The sequence below is a fragment of the Musa acuminata genome, chromosome BXJ2-10 (genome assembly GCF_036884655.1).
Source record: "Musa acuminata AAA Group cultivar baxijiao chromosome BXJ2-10, Cavendish_Baxijiao_AAA, whole genome shotgun sequence".
In the NCBI taxonomy this organism is placed as follows: Eukaryota; Viridiplantae; Streptophyta; class Magnoliopsida; order Zingiberales; family Musaceae; genus Musa; species Musa acuminata.
In genome coordinates, this window is record NC_088347.1 from 3,228,734 (window position 1) to 3,249,926 (window position 21,193).

A 21,193-nucleotide genomic window follows, 5' to 3' on the forward strand; every position below is an offset into this window, starting at 1 on the left:
TTTGAGGCCAAATCAGGTTTGTCAAGGCTATCATGCATAGTGGTTGCGAACCAACTCCAATATATATGGCTCAACTTTAAATTCCTTAGCAATGTGGGACCAACCTCCAGCAATTTATATCTTTATCGTGAATATTATATGAATTGTTAGTGTCAGAATTGGTTGTGAATTCCACGTGGTGGAATTGACCCAAACTGATCTGTTTTCCAAATGCAATCACATCAGAAAATCAGATGCCCCTTGAGAAGGTCTGGGCAGATTGTTCCTTCTCATCTCGTCTCTTCTCTTTAAGAGCAGACTCCTCCCAAATAGGAGGAAATAGCAAAAATGATCCAAAGGCATGTCCAACAGGGCTCTTCTCATGCTTAAGTCAATAAAGAGCTAAAAGTAATGAGTCTAATTCGGAGAATATAGAGGTTAGTGCATACTTAGAAAGACTCTCCTTGCATAAGCCTAAGCTAGGGTATCAGTGGGGTATATTTCATTTAGATGTCACGTTGAAAGGGCATGCTTAGGTGGTGTGACATCATTACCATGCTATTTGGGTAGGATTAGGTGGCTCCACATCATCACCATGCTAGCTGGTCTCCCATGGCCCTGCACATGATTTGATTGGATGTCACGTGTTGACTTCTAATTTGACGTCAAATCTAGTCATATCATGAATTTTTCTTTCAACATCTCCTTTTTCTTATGTAGTTTGATATTATTACCAGTACCTGTATGAATCTTCTCCCTAGGTTTGCTCATGCCTTCCTCATATCTCCCCATTATGGGGTAGTTCACTTGTGCATCTATCCATCTTTACTCGACTTAAAAATATCACTTGATTTTTGGCTAATTAGCTTGGCCTTATCCGACTCATGTAACCTAGTTCAATTATTTTATTCTACTTCATCTAGTTCAAGCGTTAACACTTGACATATTTGATTTTTTAAATTATGTTAAATATGAGAGAATCTGGTCAAGGCTATCATGCATGGTGATTGTACACCTTTACAATCCAATAGCATAAGTTGTTTAAGTTGCAAGCTAATTTCAGAATATACAGCATGACACCTTAATTCCTCAACAATGTGGAACTAATCAATAATCTATCTCTATCTCTATCTCATACATGAAATTCTTTAAAACAATTTTTTACTACAAAATGTGTAAAACCAATTCATGAATCAAAGAGCGAAATTATAGGAATTGATCATTAATGATGACTATGTCCTACTGAGGTGCAATATCAAATTTACCTAATCGTGAATGGCATATAACTTAACCAAGAAAATGAATTAAACAAGAATTCTTTAACTAGTTATAGAAATGATGCTTCCAAAGCTTAAATAAACCCATCAAGGGACACAATTCCAAAAGAAAAGGTTACTTCAATCATATCTTATAGCACAGTTATTAGAATAGGACCGACATCCATAGGTTTGATCATGGAAACTATGAACTAGCTCAAAGAAATGATCTAATTCTATTAAAAGATTGGAATTTTTTGGACTCCGGGAATTGGGATAGACCAGCCAACTTACATGGTTCTTCAATAAACCACAAGAACTGATCAAGTAAGCAAAACTGAATGGATTTTTCAATATGAGAAGTAAGCAATACCTTTTTTGTCTGAATCAAATGGAATCCTAGTAGGTGCAACTGAGTAATATCAGTACCCACATTCAAAAAATTTCTGTGACATTTAATAAGTCCTCCCATCTTAATCAGTCCCTAATTGTCGTAACCAAGGAGTTGAGGAGAAGGAAAAGATAAATGAGGAAGAAGGGAATCAAGGGAAATAAAAGTAGAGAAGAGAAGGAGGAGGAGAAGGAGGAAAGGAAAGGAAGGAAAAAATGGAAAGAAAGAAGGAGAAATGCGAGAAGGAAAGAAAGTAGGAAAAAGAGAGGGAAAAGGAAGAGAAGAGGACAGAAAGGAAAAGATGGCAGAGGAGAAGGGCAGATAAGAGCAAAAGGAAGAGGAGGAGAACAGAGAGAGGATGGAGGAGAAAAAGAAAGAAGAAAAATAAAATAAAGAAACAACAAAAACTATTATTACATGCTTTTGTAGCATATTTTATTAAATTTATTATCAAACCAATTGATCCATCTGTCTAACCAGTAATTCAGTGCACTGATGGTTGGTGGGGTTAATGTACAATTTATTCTAATAACTATTCCTCATAGCTCAGTTACTTTGGAATTATTTTATACCCACCAGTTGGGAAATTGCATTAGAATCATTGTTTGAACTCATGTCAACAAAGCAGCAAGAAGGTAAAAGTTATTGAGATTATATGGATTACATGAAGAAGAATAAAACTAACTGTACTCTCCCCCTTATACCTTCACCCTAAATTATGCAGTAGTTAAGAACACACTCAAACAGCTCAAGAACAAAAATGATGCAGCCACATGGATCTATAATCAACACATGATGCCTCACAAGCTGCACAGTCAAGGCTTCCAACTCGGTTGATATAACTTGTGCAAGACAGACACTAAATTTGAAGATTTGCACAATTACCTTTATCGTCTTGTAATAGTACCAAACCATTCCTCAAATAAAGCACCATCATCTATCTTCCAAGATCGTGCCCACATTTTACAACAGGTTACTACGGCAAAATTTGGACGAACTTACATTTGCAACTAGCACAAATAATCCAGATGTCACTGAAAATTGAGATGTAAGTACTTCAGAAAAATTGTTATTGGCAGCGAAAAATCACTATAAGGTTCCCGTTAGTATCTGGCGTCACATGAGGCATGGCTTTAATCAATTCAATCAATCTGCAGGCACCTCTCCAGAAATAGATAAATGAATCTCTTAGAGAACAAAGCAGTGAATCATCACCAGCCAAGCAGAAAAGAGACGATGAAAACGAAGACAAACGCGCCTTAAATGGATGCCTCACAGTTTGTTCCGAGCTCAATAAAAGGACTAATCCTTTTGTTTACCTCAAGCTCCCGCATTCTCCGCTAGAAAGACCGAGACAAGAGACCAAACAGGGAAAGAAAGTTTGGGAGGTGGGAAGGGAACCTGGTGATCGCAGTTGCGGCACGCATAGAGGAGGATCTTCTGCTCCCTGTCTTCCTTAGGGTACAGTATGTTGTTGCTGTACCAATCCAGAGGAGGAATACCTATTAGCAGGGAGAAAAAGGCAGGCATGATGGAGTTCTTCTCGGCGAGGGTTTACCATTCTCGGCAAAACTTCATGGTACTCATGGCGGCGGCAGAGGTTCTTACGAGCTACTTTTTTTTCGCTGGTTTTTGGAGTCTTTGACTGCAGCGAACTCGTCCACTCCTGTGAATAAATGAGATCAGTCTGGAATTGAATCAGCACGCTACTGTAGAACAATTTATTACATTTGGTTTACCGTCATGGGTGGGAGAGTTGGAATAAAAATCCGACGACGCGCAACCGACCACGTTATATTGTGTCGGATCCCGGATCTGCTGTCATCGGCAGATCCTGCTGTTTCTGACGAACAAGCTCCAGCACTTATCCAGCCAACACGGTGGCGTCCACGCCAGAATAGAAGAATGAAACATGTTTTATTTATTGCCCGTCGATCATTTCTCTTGGATCAACCCAGATTTGCGTTCTTAGACGATGGGATCAGAACATCGTCGTTCTATTATCGCGATGCAAGAGAATAAAAAATTTCCACATCATTATATCAAAGTCATATGGGTATAAATACTCATGAACGATTCATCTTATATGTTTTTTATTAAATTATAATAGAATTTAAAAATAAGATACACTTATATTAAAATCTGGGCTTAAGTTTGTATGGGATTATCAAAATGAATGTCATGTATATTATTCTTAAGATGCATACGATAGATAATCTTAAAATGGAAACATATATTATCTTATAAATCCCTAATCCTCCGTTTAAACATTATTTATGTTATGAATCTCTGATCCTTCCTCGTGGTAGAAGGAAGTATATGACAATAAAATAATGTAACGGGGGATACATATTTTCATGCTATGATTTTCTACACATAACTCTTGTAAAATTAGACATATCATATTCGTACACAACAGATATTTATCTTTATAAATCTTATATCTTAAAAAAAATAAATTAATAAAGAATTAAGAGCTTATAGCTACCTTTTATATCTTAAAAAAATAAATAAAGAAAGAATTGAGAGTATGTAGTTATCGAGAACCGTGCATAAATGATAAGAGAGTCCTTACGAGTGAGAGACCCTACCATATTTATTATTTCCTTTATCCACGTGACCATCATCCTTCTCCTTCACTTTCATTCACTTTTAATCATCATAGCACCATTACTATCATAGCACCGCTACTACCACAACCAAAAAGAGCAATAACATTAACCACTAATTGTCGTCATTACAATCCTTGTTGATAACCACCATCCTATGTGCCACCTCTTCTACCGTGTTATTCGCTCGATTATCGTTTCTGCTAGTCATATATGCCTTGCAAGCTAATAATGTGAGTAATGGCATGTGATTTAACACGCAGTCTTTTTACTTATTATTATTATTTGATATTTTATCATTTTACATTACTTGTTGCATGAATATATTGTGATGTTCATGGATCTATGCAATGGAATCGGATCGTGATGAGATCACAATAATGAGATCGATTCGTTATTAAATATAAATCCTAAAATATCTCAGTCATAGGTTACTCGAGAGGGATATCGAGATAACCGGATAAACTAGTATGTTGTATACTTGTCCATATAATGGAGACAACTAGTCTCGTAGCTGCTCATGTAGGGACACTAGAGCTACAGTGCATGTGCTCATTGGAGAATGAATTCACTAATTAATCAACTCACGAAATGTTGGATGGTTAATGATACATCATTATTAGACAATGATTTTATTGTCCCAATGGTATATCTAGTCCTTAGACCTTGAGACACCAAGGATGTCTTGTATGAGTACTCCACTCTTTGATACCAGGCTTATAGGCCTGGATGTTCCAAATCCAACATAGTTAGTCATCGGGAGTGATGACCAACCTTACGAGGAATATTGAGTATCGATAAAGGATTATTTACTCTCGATATCATGAGAGGAATATCCCATATGTTCTTGCTCAGAAAAATTCCTAATTATGGTCATTCGGATTGAGAGATAAAAAGTTCTCTAGGAGAATCCGATTAGAGTGAGACTCGAGTAGAAATCGTATACGTCTGACAACACTATGTCTGGTATACGGTCTATGGGATATTAGATGGATGAGGTATTGGAAAATTTAGGATGACATTACATGCACAGTGGAAGAATACAAAAACAAAATTCTAAATTTTCGTAGAAAAGAAGGTTTCATCGTCGTACAAAAATTGGTGCGCAAAAACCTACGAAATAAAAAAAACTACATGTAAAAGAATTACCTAGGGAGATCATATATTCTTGAAAACTTGTAGATCTATGGGAGAGGATGAAGGAGGTCAACTATCCTCCTCTCTAGTAGTGATCCTTACGATAAGGGCTGCGAAGATGCTCCTTAAATCGTTGCCCAAAACTCTTCCTCGCGCGCACCATGCAATCAAGAAGGGGCTGCCCCTTCTTACTGTTCACACACTTCAAATAGGGGTTGTGCTAGTCATAGGTGCCCAGAAAGCCAATCACGTGAGTGATGGCACGTGTGACTTAATACAGAATCTTTTTGCTTATTATATTTTGGCATATATCACTTTATAACTATTGCATAAATGCATACATATATTGTAATGTCCTTGGATTTGTGCAATGGGAATCGGATCGTGATGAGATCATGATAGTGAGATCGATTCACCTTTAAACACATATCCTAAATAATCCCGGTCATAGGTTACTCGAGAGGGATATCGTGATAACCGGACAGACTGGTGTGTTGTATACCCGTTTATATGATGGATGCAGCTGGTCTCATAGCTGCTTGTGTAGGGACACAAGGGATACAGTACAGGTGCTCATTGGAGAATGAGTTCACTGATTGATCCGCTTACGGAATGCTGGATGGTTGATGATGCCTTATTGTCAAACAACGATTCCGTAGTCCTAGTGGTGTATCTGGTCCTTGGACTTGAGACACCAAGGATGTCCTGTATGAGTGCTCCACTCTTTGATACCAGACTTATAGGTTTGGTTGTCTCAGATCTAATACAGCTGGTCATTGGGAGTGGTAGTCGACCTTACGAGGGCTATTGAGTGTCGATAGAGGATTATTCATTCTCGGCATCATGAGAGGAATATCCCATATGTTCTTGCTCAGACAAATCCCTGGCCAGGGTCATTCGGGTTGAGGGAGAAAGAGTTCTCCGGGAGAATCCGATTAGAGCGAGACTCGAGAAGAAACCGTGTGGGTCTGACAACACCATGCTCGATATACGGTCTCTAGGATATTAGATGGATGAGGGACTATAGGTACACGATAACTGAGGACAGACAGGTCTAATAGATTGGATTCCCCTGTATCATCTGGGGACTATGGTGTAGTGGCCTAGTACGTCCATAGTCGATGAGTCGAGTGAATAATTACAGAGATAATAATTCACTGAGTTAGAAGGAGTTCTGACAGGTATGACTCACGACCAACTCGATATTGGGCCTAGAGGTTCACACACATATGGTAGGCATTGCGATGAATAGAGGTTCGGATATGAGATATCCAACGGAGCCCTTGTCTTATTGGATGCAGATCCAATACCCACAAGGGGAGGACCCATTAGGGTTTGACAGGGGACCTCTATAAATAGGAGGGATTCAGAGCCCCATGGGCTAGAGAGCTTTTGTTTGCCTTTTCCTATTCTCCTCTCCATCTCCACCTCAGAGTAGGTCTGGAGTTTTGAGGAGCATCGTCGCAACCCTGCTGTGTGGATCACCGCTAGAGAGGAGGACGCTTGACCTCCTTCATCCTCTCCTAAGGATCTGCAAGGAAATAGGGATATACGATCTCCCTAGGTAACACAATCTACTCTATACACAGTTTCATGTTTCGCGGATTTTGCATACCAATCTTCGCACGACGACGAACATCTCTTTGGGAATCGGGGATTTTGTTTTTCTTATTCTTCTGCTGCGCATATGATGTCGCCCCCAAGGATTTCTCAATAGGCTGCAATATAAGGAGGAGAGGGAAAGAGGAGAATAGGAGGAGGCAGCAAAAAAGAACCTCTAGTCTATCGGTCTTTGGTTATCTCCTATTTATAGAGGCCCCTTGTCAACTTAACCCTAATGGATCCTACCATATTGGATACTGGATCTCCATCTAACTACCCAAGCCTCTTAGATTAGTGGGTCTCTACCTAATAATCTCTTATTAGCTCTTATTGGATCTCATCTATAGAATCTAATAATTCAAGGGCTTATTAAATATCCAATAAGATAGGGGCTTCAATGAATATCTTATATCCGAACCTCTACTCGTCGCAATGCCTACTATATGTGTATGACCCTCTATGCCCAATATTGAGTTGGCCATGAGTCATACTTATCAGAACTCATTATGGCTCGGTAAATTTTTATCTTCATAATAATTCACTCAACTCATCGATTGTGGACGTACTAGGCCACTACGCCGCAGTCCCTAATCGATACAGTGGAATCTAATCCTTTGTACCTATCTATCCTTAATTACCATATACATATAGTCTCTCATCCATCTAATAACCCATAGACTGTATACTGAGCATGGTGTTATTAAGTTCATATAGTTTTTACATGAGTCTTACTCTGATCGGATTCTCCCAAAGAACTATTTCTTTCTCAATCCGAATGACCCTAACCAAGGATTTGTCTTAGCAAGAACACATGAGATATTCCTTTCATAACACCAAGAGTGGATGATCATCTATTTATACTTAATAGCCCTCATAAGGTTGGCTACCACTCCTGATGACCGATTGTGCTATATCTGGAACCTCCAGACCTATAAGTCTCGTATCAAAGAGTGGAGTCCTCATATAGTACATCCTTAGTGTCTCAAGTCTAAGGACCAGATACACCACTAGGATGACAGAATCACTATTTAACAATAAGGCATCATTAACCATTAAATATTCCGTGAGCAAATCAATCAGTGAACTTATTCTCCAATGAGCACATGCACTATATCCCTAGTGTCCCCACATAAGCAGCTATGAGACCAACTGCATCCATCATATGGATGGGTATACAACACACTAGTCTATCTCGTTATCTTGATATCCCTCTTGAGTAACCTATGATCGAGATTATTTAGGATCTATATTTAAAGATGAATTGATCTCATTATTGTGATCTCATCACGATCCAATTTTCATTCCACAGGTCCATGGATATCATAATATATTCATGTAATAAACAATATAAAGTGATAAAATATTAAATAATAATAAGCAAAAAAGACTGTGTGTCAAGTCATACGTGCTATCACTCATGTGATTAGCTTGTAGGGCACCTATGACTAGCGATCTCCCACTTAACCTAAAGTAAATTAACTTTGTGTCTAATCCCCATCAGGCCCATATGATGCTCAAAGACAATATGAGACAATGACTTTTTTAATAGATCTACAGTTTTATCTTCGGATGGAACTCTTTCCACTACTACATCTCCTCGGGTCACGATCTCTCTAATTAGGTGGAACCTTCTTAGAATGTGCTTAGACTTCTGATGAGACCTAGGTTCCTTTGCTTGAGCAATCACCCCATTATTATTGTAATATAAGGGAATCAGCTCCTCGCTACCCGGCATAACTCTCAAATATATTATGACCTTCTTCATCCAGATCCCCTCCTTTACTACCTCTACTACAGCAATGTACTCTACCTCTGTGGTCGAGTCAGTAGTAGTATTTTGTTGGGAACTCTTCTAGCATACTACTCCTCCATTCATGGTGCACACATACCCCGAATTCGACTTACTATCATCGACATCAGACTAAAAACTCGAGTTTGTGTAGCATTCAAACCTAAGGCTACTACCTTTATATACCAATAAAAGATCCTTAGTCCTTTTGCTTTCCAATGCACCAAGCTTGGATTTTCTTGATATTTGCTTGTGACACTCAAAGCATGCGCTATATTAGACTTGGTATATAGTATGACATACATGATAGACCATATCATTGAGGCATAGGGTATCCTATCCATATTCGCCCTTTTTTTATGAGTCTTTGGGAAAATACTCCTAGAAAGCGATATCTCATGTCTCATCAGTATGAGACATCTCTTGAAATTTTTCATGTCGAACCTTTTGACAATAGTGTCTATGTACCTGGATTGAGACAAGCTAAGTATCCTCTTGGATCTATCTCTATAGATCGAATCCCCAAGATATAGGATGCTTCCCCTAAGTCTTTCATGGAGAAGTGTCAGATAACTAAGCCTTTATTGTGGATAGTAATCATACATCATTCCCAATAATCATGATGTCATCTACATATAATACAAAGAAGGTGATAGCGCTCCCAATTACCTTCTTGTATACATAAAGCTCATCTTCGTTCTTAATGAAGTCATAAGATATGATTGCCTCATTAGATCTTTATTCCAATTTCGGGAAGCTTGCTTTAGTCCATAAATAGACCTAAGTAACCTGGACACCTTATTTAGGCAGTCCTTAGACACAAATCTCTCAAGCTGTATTATATACACCTCATCCTCGAGGTTGCCATTGAGAAACGTAGTTTTTACGTCCATCTGCCAAATCTCATAATCATAGTATGCTACAATAGCCAATAGTATTTGGATAGATTTTAGCATGGCTACGGGTGAGAAGGTTTCGTCATAGTCAACATCTTGCTTTTGATGATACCCCTTAGCCACTAGCCTCGCTTGATAGGTTTTTACCTTTTCATCTAGTTCAATCTTCTTCTTGAAGATCCACTTATAACCAATGGGTACAATACTCTTGGGTGCATCAACTAGGTTCCAAACCTTGTTAGAGTACATGAAATCCATTTCAGAAATCATGGTTTTTTACTACTTCCTGGAGTCTATACTCGTAATTGTTAGGAACAAGTCGGCACTAAGAGGGGGGGTGAATTAGTACAGCAATAAAATCACATCAGTTCGAAAAATTCATTTTGATTAAACTTGTTTCATAAAGATGCTTAAATTAAAAGCATATGAAAGAGTATAGCAAGTAAGGAAGTTTGCAGTTAAAGTAAATTGTTCAAAAGAAATGCAAACCGAGTTTATAGTGGTTCGATCGCGTGACATACATCCACTCCCGATTTCTCCTTCGTTGAGACCACCGGCATCCACTATCAATCTTCCTTCAATGGGCAAAGACCAACTACTCTTCTACACCCCTCTTCTCCTTTTTACAGGTTTATGACACAATCTTTTACAAGCGCACACTCCACTCTAAATAGAATTCTAAGTTTAAGCTAGAGGAAGGGATCTCTCAAGTAATTTCTATAGCATTTTCTTACTTTTAAGTTCTCTGTGGTCATGTGTGTTAACTAGAGATGAGAGGGGTATTTATAGGCCTCAAGTTGATTCAAACTTGGAGTCTAAAAAGGTCTCATCATAGGTCCTGGCAGTACCACCACTTGTGCTGGGCGGTACCATTGCCTGCAGCATTGATACTAGGCTATACCACCGCCCAGTCTGGTGGTGCTACCGCTTGGGAGACTTTGTCTAGGTAGTATCACCACCCATATTAGTGATACCACCGCCTAACATTGACACTGGACGGTACCATTGCCTAGTCTGGCGGAACCACCTCCTGACATAGTCTCGGAGATTGTGCCACGATGGTGCCACCTGTTAGGTCATTGTTTGGGCCTTTCACTTGGCCCAACACAGTCCAAACATGGGCCCAACTAGCCCCTAATTGGGTTGGCCTAATTCCAATCTCAATTATGTGCTAACTACGAAATTTAAGATATTTACTAAGCTAAAAAAGTCCATAAGTCTATGTTTCTTCCGACGAGCTTCCAGCGATCTTCCGACGAATTTTCGATGATCTCTCGACAATGTTCTAGCAGACTTCCAGTAAGCTCCTAACTTCACGACGATCTTCTTGGTGAGTTTTGACGAGCTTCTTTGGCAAGCTCCTAGACTTCTTGATCAATTTTGGTAGAACTTTCGACGAACGTCTAGACTTCTGATAAACTCTCAAACTCCCAACGAAATTACGTTCTTGACTCGGGGACTTCGTTTTTCTTTATGACTTACTATTGTAGTTAATCCTATATGCTTAAACCCCATTTTGATCTAGACAATTATTACTAAGCTAATTAAATGTTGTGCGACATGTCATTGGTTCATCGATGCTTCATCTGATTCTTCGGCGCATCATCCTCTCTTGCGGCCTATTGTCCAATTGGCTAGTTGACCTCCGCAACTCTGATATCCACTCTTCTTGGCTCGATGCCCGAGCTCATAGCCCGAAGCCTTCTGTCGATACGTCGATCGATCCTTCGGTGTGACGTCCAATCTTCTAACATATTTTTCTCCGACCCAACATGATTCTTCCTACTTTAATTGTATCTCCCTAATCAAAGCTTCCTGTGTCACTCAAAACGTAGAAAATCATAAACTCTATCAATTGGTTTCATCATCAAAATTCAAGATTCAACAATCTCCCCCTTTTTGATGATGATAACCAATTGATGACGGAGTTAACATTAACTCCCCATATCAATATGCCATAGAACTCTTGAATTCAAAAATCCAAGCAACATATCATGATAAAATCACGCATAATATCATACTTCTCCCCCTTTGTCATCAACAAAAAGGAGAAGTTCAATTATCAAGTGTTTTAGACATACAAGTTCAAATCATTGCATAATCTCTAGTTTTATTATCATACAAGTTTTATAATATATAGCTAACAAATTTGTTCATCACCTTACAACATGCATAATCACCAAATCATCATTAATTTTGAAGATGTGCAAGATTGTAAATTTTGTAAGTTTGCATTTTTTATTCTTAAGATAGGCAAGCTAGCAATCTTTTGAGAAGTATAATTTTTGTAAGCTAACAAAATTTTACATCATTTTACAACATGAAAGCTAACAATTTGGCAAGTATTACTTCTTTTTGAAGTAAAAAGGTTAACAAGTTTTTGAAAAAGAATGCAAGATTGCAAGCTAGCAAGATAACAATGCATCATTTTAAAATATACAAGCTAGCAAATTTTAAGTTTTGCAAGTTTGTAAATTTTGCTAAATGTGCAAGTTAGTATGTTTGCTTTTCTTTATGATGTTCAAACTAGTAAATTTTTCACACATGAAAGTTGGAAAAAATTTTGCATCTTGAGCTAGCAATTTTTCTCCCCCTTTGTCATTGTCGAAAAGAAGGGAAGAATACAATATTGTAATTATTTTCCCCTTTACATCAATTTTCAAATAATGACAAAGTTAAAGTATCAATCTTTTTTCAATATGTTTGTGCATCATAATAGTTTCAAATTAAAAAATGTATAATTTTAAAACCTTATATTTCATTCTTACTTCATGTATGATACCAAAAATAAATCAATCATCACTACAACTCATCATGCACAATATCAAAATGTAATATCATCAAACATGATATAAAAATTTATTTTCAAAATATTCATCATTATTTTCAACTCATTTAATTTGTCAAATCAATAAAGTCACTTTCAAGAGATTCAAAATGAAATAAAGAGATTTATCGATCTTTCTAAATGCAAGTGATTTCCTTTCTCCCTTTTGTAATTGTAAATAAGAAAGAAGAATTTTTAATGGTACAATTTATTTCTTTCTTACAACAATGCTTTAAGCATCACATAAATACAAAGGTAATCATATGAAATTCATGACACGAAGGATGAAAGATCAAGAAAGATCAATTCACAAATGATTCATCTTGACAAATCTCCTTCAAATAACAAAAAGAAATCTTAGGAGATTAAATAATCAATGATCTTCAAAGGTAATCTCATGTTATAAATTCTGAAAAATCAAGAGAGAAACCATGATTCATTTGGATAAATCTCAATAAGAAGATACACGAACATATAATAAGAGATCTTGATTCATAAATTATTTCAAGTTATAAATCACAAGAAATCAAGATTATGATTTCAATAAAACCCATTAAATTCAAATCATTTTCATAATTCATGAGATTCACAATTTCATGTTATCAAATTAAGCATAATTTCAAAGTAACGGCAATACAAGAGACATATTATTTCATTGGGCAATTTCACATTAAGCATGATATCAAACCTCTTAACATTTTCATTAAGACATCAAGCATGATTTCATTGGACATAAAGTATTTTCAATCAAAATCGAAAATCATCAAGATACATATTATTTCTTCTTAAAAAACATACATAGAATTATCATTAGATTTAAATCTAACATTTTATTCCTTTATAAAACATGTAATTTTTATTATCATTTTTAAAATTACTAGCATGATCCCAATTTTTTAGCATTTTCATTACATTATTAAACATGTAATTTAAAAAAAAAAAATTTCTAAACTAAATTAAAAATAACTTATAAAGAACATCAAGTAATTTCAAAGTAAACTAAGGGGACGTTGATTACCTCGTTATAGAAAGTCGTTAAAGCGTAATTTACCACCTCGCATTTGTTGGTTTTCTCCTCATCTTCGGATGAGCTTGATTCATCCCAGAGTGCTTCCTTCTTATTGCATTCATAGCAAGTAGTTAAGTTCTTTTTAAGTTTATTTTTATGCTTTAATTCTTATTTCATGAACTTTTTAAATTTTATAGTGAGAAGTTCAAGTTCACTATCACTTGAGCTTTCGCTCGAGTGGTCTTCTTTTGTTCTAAGTGCAAAATCCTTCTTGTTCTTTAGAATGTTGTTCTCAAGTTTATTTTATTCCATATAATTCATTTCATAGGTCATTAAAGACCCAATCAGTTCTTTAATAGGAAAATGGTTCAAGTTCTTTGATTCTTGTATTATCGTTACTTTAGAATATCAAAGTGAATGTAAAACTTTTTTAACAAGTTCAAAATTCGAAAAACTTTTACTAAGTGCTTTTAAACTATCGACGATATCCGTAAAATGGGTGTATATGTCAATAATAGTTTTGCTTAGTTTCATATGAAAAAACTCGAAATCATGCATCAAAAAATTAATTTTAGAATATTTAACTCTACTAGTGCTTTCGTGTGTGATTTCAAGTGTGTGCCAAATGTCAAAAGCCATTTTACAAGTAGAAACCCGATTGAATTCCTTTTTATCTAAAGCACAAAATAGAGCATTCATAGCTCTAGCATTTAAAGAAAAAGTCTTCTTCTCCAAATCATTCCAATGGTTCATTGGAAGAGAAACCTTACAAAAATGCTTTCAACAATATTCCATAAATTCAAATCTAAAAAAAGTAAGAAAACTCTCGTTCGAGTTTTTCATTATGTGTCGTCCGTCCCATTGAATATAAGAGGACGAATGAGAGAGTGACCCTCTTGAAAGTCGAAAAGAGCAATTTCTCTTTGGTGTTAAATCAAATGAGAAATAATGTGGCTTTAATACCAACTATTAGGAATGAGTCGACACTAAGAGGGGGGTGAATTAGTGCAGCAGTAAAATCATATTAGTTTAAAAAATTCATTTTGATTAAACCCATTTCGTAAAGATGCTTAAACTGAAAGCATATGGAAGAGTATAGCAAGTAAGGAAGTTTACAATTAAAGTAAATTGCTAAAAATAAATGTAAACCAAGTTTATAGTGGTTCGGTCGTTGTGACCTACATCCACTTCCGTTTCCTCCTTCATTGAGGCCACCGACATCCACTATTTGTCTTCCTTTAATGGATGAAGACCAACTATCCTTTTACACCCCTCTTCTCCTTTTCACAGGTTTAGGAGACAACCTTTTACAAGCACATACTCCTCTCTAAACAGAATTCTAAGTTTAAGCTAGAGGAGGGGATCTCTCAAGTAATTTCTATAACGTTTTCTCACTTTTAAGTTCTCTATGCTTGTGTGTGTGTTAACTAGGGATGAGAAGGGTATCTATAGGCCTCAAGTTGATTCAAACTTGGAGCCTAAAAAGGTCTTATCCCGGGTTTCCCAGGTCCTGGCGGTACCACCGCCTGTGTTGGGAGGTACCACCGCCTGTGCTGGGTGGTACCACCGCTTGTATCACTGACACTGGGCGGTACCACCGCCTAATCTAGTGTTATCATCGCTTGGGAGACTATGTCTAGGTGGTACCACCACCCAGACTAGCAGTACCACCACCTAACACTAACACTAGGTGGTACCACCGCCCAGTCTCGTGGTACCACCTCTTGACATAGTCTCGGAGACTGTGCCACGATGGTGCCACCTATTGGGTCATTGTTTGGGCCTTTCACTTAGCCCAACATAGTCCATACATAGGCCCAACTGGCCTTAATTGGGTTATCCTAATTCTAATCCCAATTATATGCTAACTACAAAATTTAAGATATTTACTAAGCTAAACAAGTCCGTAAGTCTACGTTTCTTCCGGCGAGCTTCCAACGATCTTCTGGCGAACTTCCGATGATCTCTCAGTAATGTTCCAGCGGACTCCCGGTAAGCTCCTGGACTTCACGATGATCTTCTTGGCGAGTTCTGATGAGCTTCGTTGGCAAACTCTTAGACTTTTTGATCAGTTCCGGTAGAACTTTCGATGAATGTTCAGACTTCCGATGAACTCTCGAACTCCCAACGAAATCACGTTCTTGACTCCGGGACTACATTTTGCTTTATGCCTCATTATCGTAGTTAGTCCTACACACTTAAAACCCACTTTGATCTAGACAATTATTACTAAGCTAATAAAATGCTGTCCGACATGTCATTGGTTCATTGATGCTTCATTTGATTCTTTGGCGCATTGTCCTCTCTTGTGGCCTATTGCCCAATCGGTCAGTTGACCTCCGCAACTCTGATTTCCTTGATGCAATATCTCCTCGTCTTGGCATGATGCCTGAACTTATGGCCCGAAGCCTTCTATCGATACATCGACCGATCCTTCGGCACGACGTCCAATCTCCTGACATGTTTTTCTCCGACCCAACATGATTCTTCCTGCTTTAATTATCTCTCCTTGATTGAAGCTTCCTGCGTCACTCAAAATGTAGATCAAATCATAAACTCTATCAATTGGTTTCATCAACAAAATCTAAGATTCAATAGTAATAGCCTCCTTATAGGTTTGAGGATTAATATCCTTAACATTCTCTCGTCTAATATGTCCCACATATCTCTTAGGAGGATGGAATACTCTATCAGACCTATGTAAAGTCGAAACTTGTGTGCCAGGTCAGGTGCCTTAACAAACTCGGGGTGTGGAGTGATACTTGATCTAAGTTCTCCAACCTCGCTCAACTCTATCATGTTGAATCTTGGATTTTGATGATGAAACCAATTGATAAGTGTTTATGATTTAATTTGTGTTTTGAGTGACGTAGGATACTTTGATTAGAATGAGACGATTAAAGTAGGAAGAATCATGTTAGGCCGAAGGAAAACATATCAGAAGATTGGACGTCAAGCGGGAAGATCAATCCACGCATCGACAGAAGGCTTCGGGCCATGGATTCGGGCATCGGGCCAAGAAAAGAGAATATTGTGCCAAAGATATCAGAGTTGTAGTGTCAATTGGCCGATTGGGCAATAGGCCGCAAGAGAGGATGATGCGCCGAAGAATCAGACGAAGTGTCGAGGGACCAATGACATGCCGAACAACATGATTAATGCTTAGTATTAATTGTCTAGATCGAAGTGTGTTTTTACATGTGTAGGATTAACTATGATAGCAAGGCATAAAACAAAATGAAGTCCCAGAGTCAAGGATGCGATTTTGTTGGGAGTTCAAGAGTTCGTTAGAAGTCCAAACGTTCATCGGAAGTTTTGTCGGAATTGGCCGAGAAGTCTCGGAGCTTGCTAAAGAAGCTCGTCGGAACTCACCAAGAAGATCGTCATGAAGTCCAGGAGCTTACTGGAAGAAGCTCATTGGAACTCGCCAAGAAGATTATCGTGAAGTCTAGGAGCTTGTTGGAAGTATGTTAGAACATTGCTGGGAGATCGTTAGAAGTTCGCCGGAAGATCACCGGAAGCTCGTCGGAAGAAACCAAGACCTAAGGACTTGTTTAGTTTAAGTATGCCTTAGATTTTGTAGTTAGCACATAATTGAGATTGCATTTGGGCCAACCCAATTAGGGGCTAGTTGGGCCCATATAAGGACTATGTTGGGCCCAATGAAAGGCCCAAATAGTGACCCAAGAGGTGGCACCGTTGTGGCACAGTCTCCGAGACTATGTCAGGTGGTGGTGCTGCCCAAACACAGCCTTTGAGAGGCTGCTAACAATGGTACCGCCAGTCTGAGCGATGGTACCACCCAGTGCAGTGTCAATGTCAGATTTACACTGGCGGTGGTATCGCCCAGACCTAGGAAACCCGGGATGAGATGTTTTTAGGCTGCAAATTTGAATCAACTTGAGGCCTATAAATATCCCTCTCATCCTTGATTAACATACACAAGCACAAAGAGCTTAAAAGTGGAAAAATGCTGTTGAGATCACTTGAGAGATCCCCTCCTCTAGTCTAAGTTTAGAATTCTATTTAGGAGGAGTGAGTGCTTGTAAAGGTTGTCTCCTAAACTTGTGAAAATGAGAAGAAGGGTGTAAGAAGGAGGTTGATCGTCGCATATTAAAAGAAGATCGATAGTGGATGCCGGTGGCCTCGACGGAAGAGGAATCGGTGGAGTGGATGTAAGTTACGATGACCGAACTATTATAAAAATCTGGTTAGCGTTTCCTTTGAGCACTTTACTTTTATAGCAAACTGCCTCTCCTCTTTATTGTGCTTTTATTATGCCTACACTCGCATATGCTTTTAAGTATCCGAAATCGATTTTTAACATACAAAAGAATTTTCTGAAATCGACATGATTTTATCGCTGTACTAATTAACCCCCCCCCCCTCTTAGTACCGACCCCTATTCCTAACAATTGGTATTAGAGCCTCATTTTTCTCATTTGGTTTAATACCTAAAGAGAAATGGTTCTTTTTGGCTTTCAAGAGGGTCACTCTCTCATTCGTCCTCCCTTTTTCAATGGGACGGACTACACTTATTGGAAAACTCAAATGAGAGTTTTCTTGCTCTCATTGAATCTCGATTTATGGCACATAGCCAAATTTGGTTTTCAAAGATCTTCTTTTCCAATGAACCATTGAAATGATTTGGAGAAGAAGACTTTTTCTCTAAATGCAAAGGCTATGAATGCCTTGTTTTGCACCTTAGATAAAACTGAGTTTAATCGGGTTTCTATGTGCGAAACAGCTTTCGATATTTGGCACACTCTCGAAATCACACACGAAGGCACTAATAGAGTAAAAGATTTGAAGATTAATTTTTTAATACATGATTCTGAGCTGTTTAAAATGAAGCCGAGCGAGACTATTATTGACATGTACACCAGCTTTACGGATGTCGTCAATAGTTTAAAAGCTCTTGGCAAATGTTTTTCGAATCTTGAACTTGTGAATAAAGTTTTACACTCACTTTATAAAACTTGGGAATCAAAAGCAACGATTATTCAAGAATAAAAAAACCTAAACCATTTACCAATTGAAGAACTTGTAGGGTCTTTGATGACCAATGAAATGACGTGCAATGCACGTGAAGAACTTGAGAACCACCTTCCAAAGAGCAGGAAGAATTTCGGACATCGAACAAAAGAAGGCCACTTGAGCGAAAGCTCAAGTGATGATGAACTTGAACTTATCATAATAAAACTTAAAAGGTACATAAAGCAAGAATCAAAAAATAAAAATAAATTGAAGAAGAAGAAAGCACTTTGGGACGAAACGAGTACCTCCGAAGACGTGGAGCAAACCAACAAAGGCAAGGTGGCAAACTATGTCTTAACAACATTCGATGATGAGGTAATCAAAATGCCTTTAATTTATTTCGAAATTACATGATGCTTTTCATGAGTTATTTTTAATTTAGTTTAGAATAATTATTTTTCTTGAGAATTTCATGTTTAATGAAAATAAAAAAAAATAAAATTGGATCATGCTTACCTTTTTAGTGATTTTAAAAATAATCATGAAAATTACATGTTTTATGATAAACAAACAAAATGATTTTGATTAAAAAATATCTTATCATGATGAATGTTTTGAAAATAAATGTTTGTATCATACTTGATGATTTTTATGTATGAGGACTTGAAGTAATGATTTGAAATCATATGTTTTGGAATTATGTGTTACTCTTTTTGATCTTGATGATTTTTTATCTTTCTGTTGTAAATGTTGATGCATGGTTTTGACATAAGAACAAATACTTGGGCATGCTTGTGTGAAATAAATCAAATAAAAAAGGGGGAAGGAAATATTTTTCTTAAAGAATTTCTCAATCTCTACTTTATCAATCTTTCAAAAAGGGGATATCAATGAATGTATCTTTGTTATTTTTTTGAATCTTTTAAAAATAATTTTGAGTTGATGATTTGAATTTGAACGAGCTTTATCTCAATTTTTCAAGATTTATAACTTGAGATTTCTTATGCATGAATCAAGATATTGTATCATTTAATCTCTTATATTTATTTTTTCTATTTATAAAAAGAAGAGATTTGATTAAATGAATCATATCATTTGGAATTCAAGAGGTCTTATCTTTCATGCCATGATGTTTTGTATTTATGGCTTGTATGCCTTGAAATGATTGAAATATTTTACACTATTTTGTTCTTCCATTATTCTTTCTTGTTTACAATGATAAAAGAGGGAAGAGTTATGATCATGCATGGTAGGATGCAATTTGACAAATTAATACTATCATGATTTGAAATATTATGATTTGTTGCTAATATTGATGTAATTATAAATGATGATTTGGAATGATGATTTTATATTTTGAAAATATACATGATGATTTGGTATTATGCATGCAATACTTATACTTTTTAATTATGATGATGAATGTGATGTATTGCATATGATGTGAATCATGATTGCTTTGATTTGAATTCAAGATTTATCTTAATTATGGTATTTTGAAATAAGAATGATTACTTACCTTTGTCATGATTTAGAAATTGACGTAAAGGGAAAAAGAATTATAACATTGTATTCTTCCCTTCTTTTTAATAATGACAAATGGGGAGATAGCTAGCTTGCACAAGTCAAGAAGATACAAAAACTTGCTTACTTGCACATCTAAAGAGAAGCAAAAGTTACAAACATACATATCGCAAAAAGAGGCAAAACTTATTAGTTTGCTCATCTCAAAAGAAAGGAGTGTTATCTTGCCTATCTCAAGAAGCAAAATATGCTAACTTGCACATCTAGCAAAATTTACAAACTTGCATATTTCAAGAAGCAATAGTTGCATTTTTAAACATCTCAAATTTGCTAGCTTGTATGTTGTAGAACTTACTATATATTGATAGCTTGCGGGTTCTAATATAATGTAGCACTTGCTAAATTTGCTAGCTTGCATAATGATAAAACTAGAAATTATATTTATTATATAATGATTTGAACTTACATCTCAAACACTTAAAAGTTGCACTTCTCCTTTTTGTTGATGACAAAGGGGGAGAAGTATGATCATGTTATGCATGATGATGTTTTACAAATATTCATGATGAAATTTATAATGACTTGAATTCGGTCTGAATTCAAGGTTTTATTAATATGGTATATTGATAGGGGGAGTTTGTTTAAACTTCGGGAGTTAAGGTTAACTCCGTCATCAATTGGTTGTCATCATAAAAAAGGAGGAGATTGTTGAATCTCGGATTTTGATGATGAAACAAATTGATAAGTTTTTATGATTTAATCTGTATTTTGAGTGACGTAGGATGCTTTAATCAGGATGAGACAATTAAAGATCGATCAATGTATCAACAAAAGGCTTCGGGCCATGGATTTGGGCAGCGGGACAAGAAGAGCGGATATTGCGCCAAGGATATCGGAGTTATGGAGTCAACTGGCCAATTGGGCAATAGGCCACAAGAGAGGACGATGCGCCGAAGAATCGGACGAAGCGTCGAGGGACCAATGACATGCCGGACAACATGATTAATACTTAGTATTAATTGTCTAGATCAAAGTGTGTTTTTACATGTGCAGGATTAACTACGATAGCAAGGAATAAAGCAAAATAAAGTCACAGAGTCAAGGATACGATTTTGTTGGGAGTTTGAGAGTTCATCGGAAGTCCAGACGTTCGTCGGAAGTTCTATCGGAATTGGCCAAGAAGTCTCGGAGCTTGCT

The 21,193-nt window shown here is 36.9% G+C and overlaps 1 protein-coding gene across 1 annotated transcript in view; it reads right to left on the bottom strand.

The window, feature by feature from the left end:
- LOC135625909 (DNA-directed RNA polymerases II, IV and V subunit 9A) overlaps nt 1-3,314 on the bottom strand; it is a 29,853-nt gene extending 26,539 nt beyond the window's left edge. The window contains exons 1-2 of the mRNA XM_065131038.1: nt 3,185-3,314; nt 3,028-3,103 (exon numbers count right to left, since the gene is read on the bottom strand). Coding sequence (XP_064987110.1) covers nt 3,028-3,103; nt 3,185-3,213 — 105 coding nt within the window. The 5' untranslated portion in view covers nt 3,214-3,314. The remainder of the gene's footprint in view (nt 1-3,027; nt 3,104-3,184) is intronic.
- Between the last annotated feature and the right edge of the window lie 17,879 nt (nt 3,315-21,193).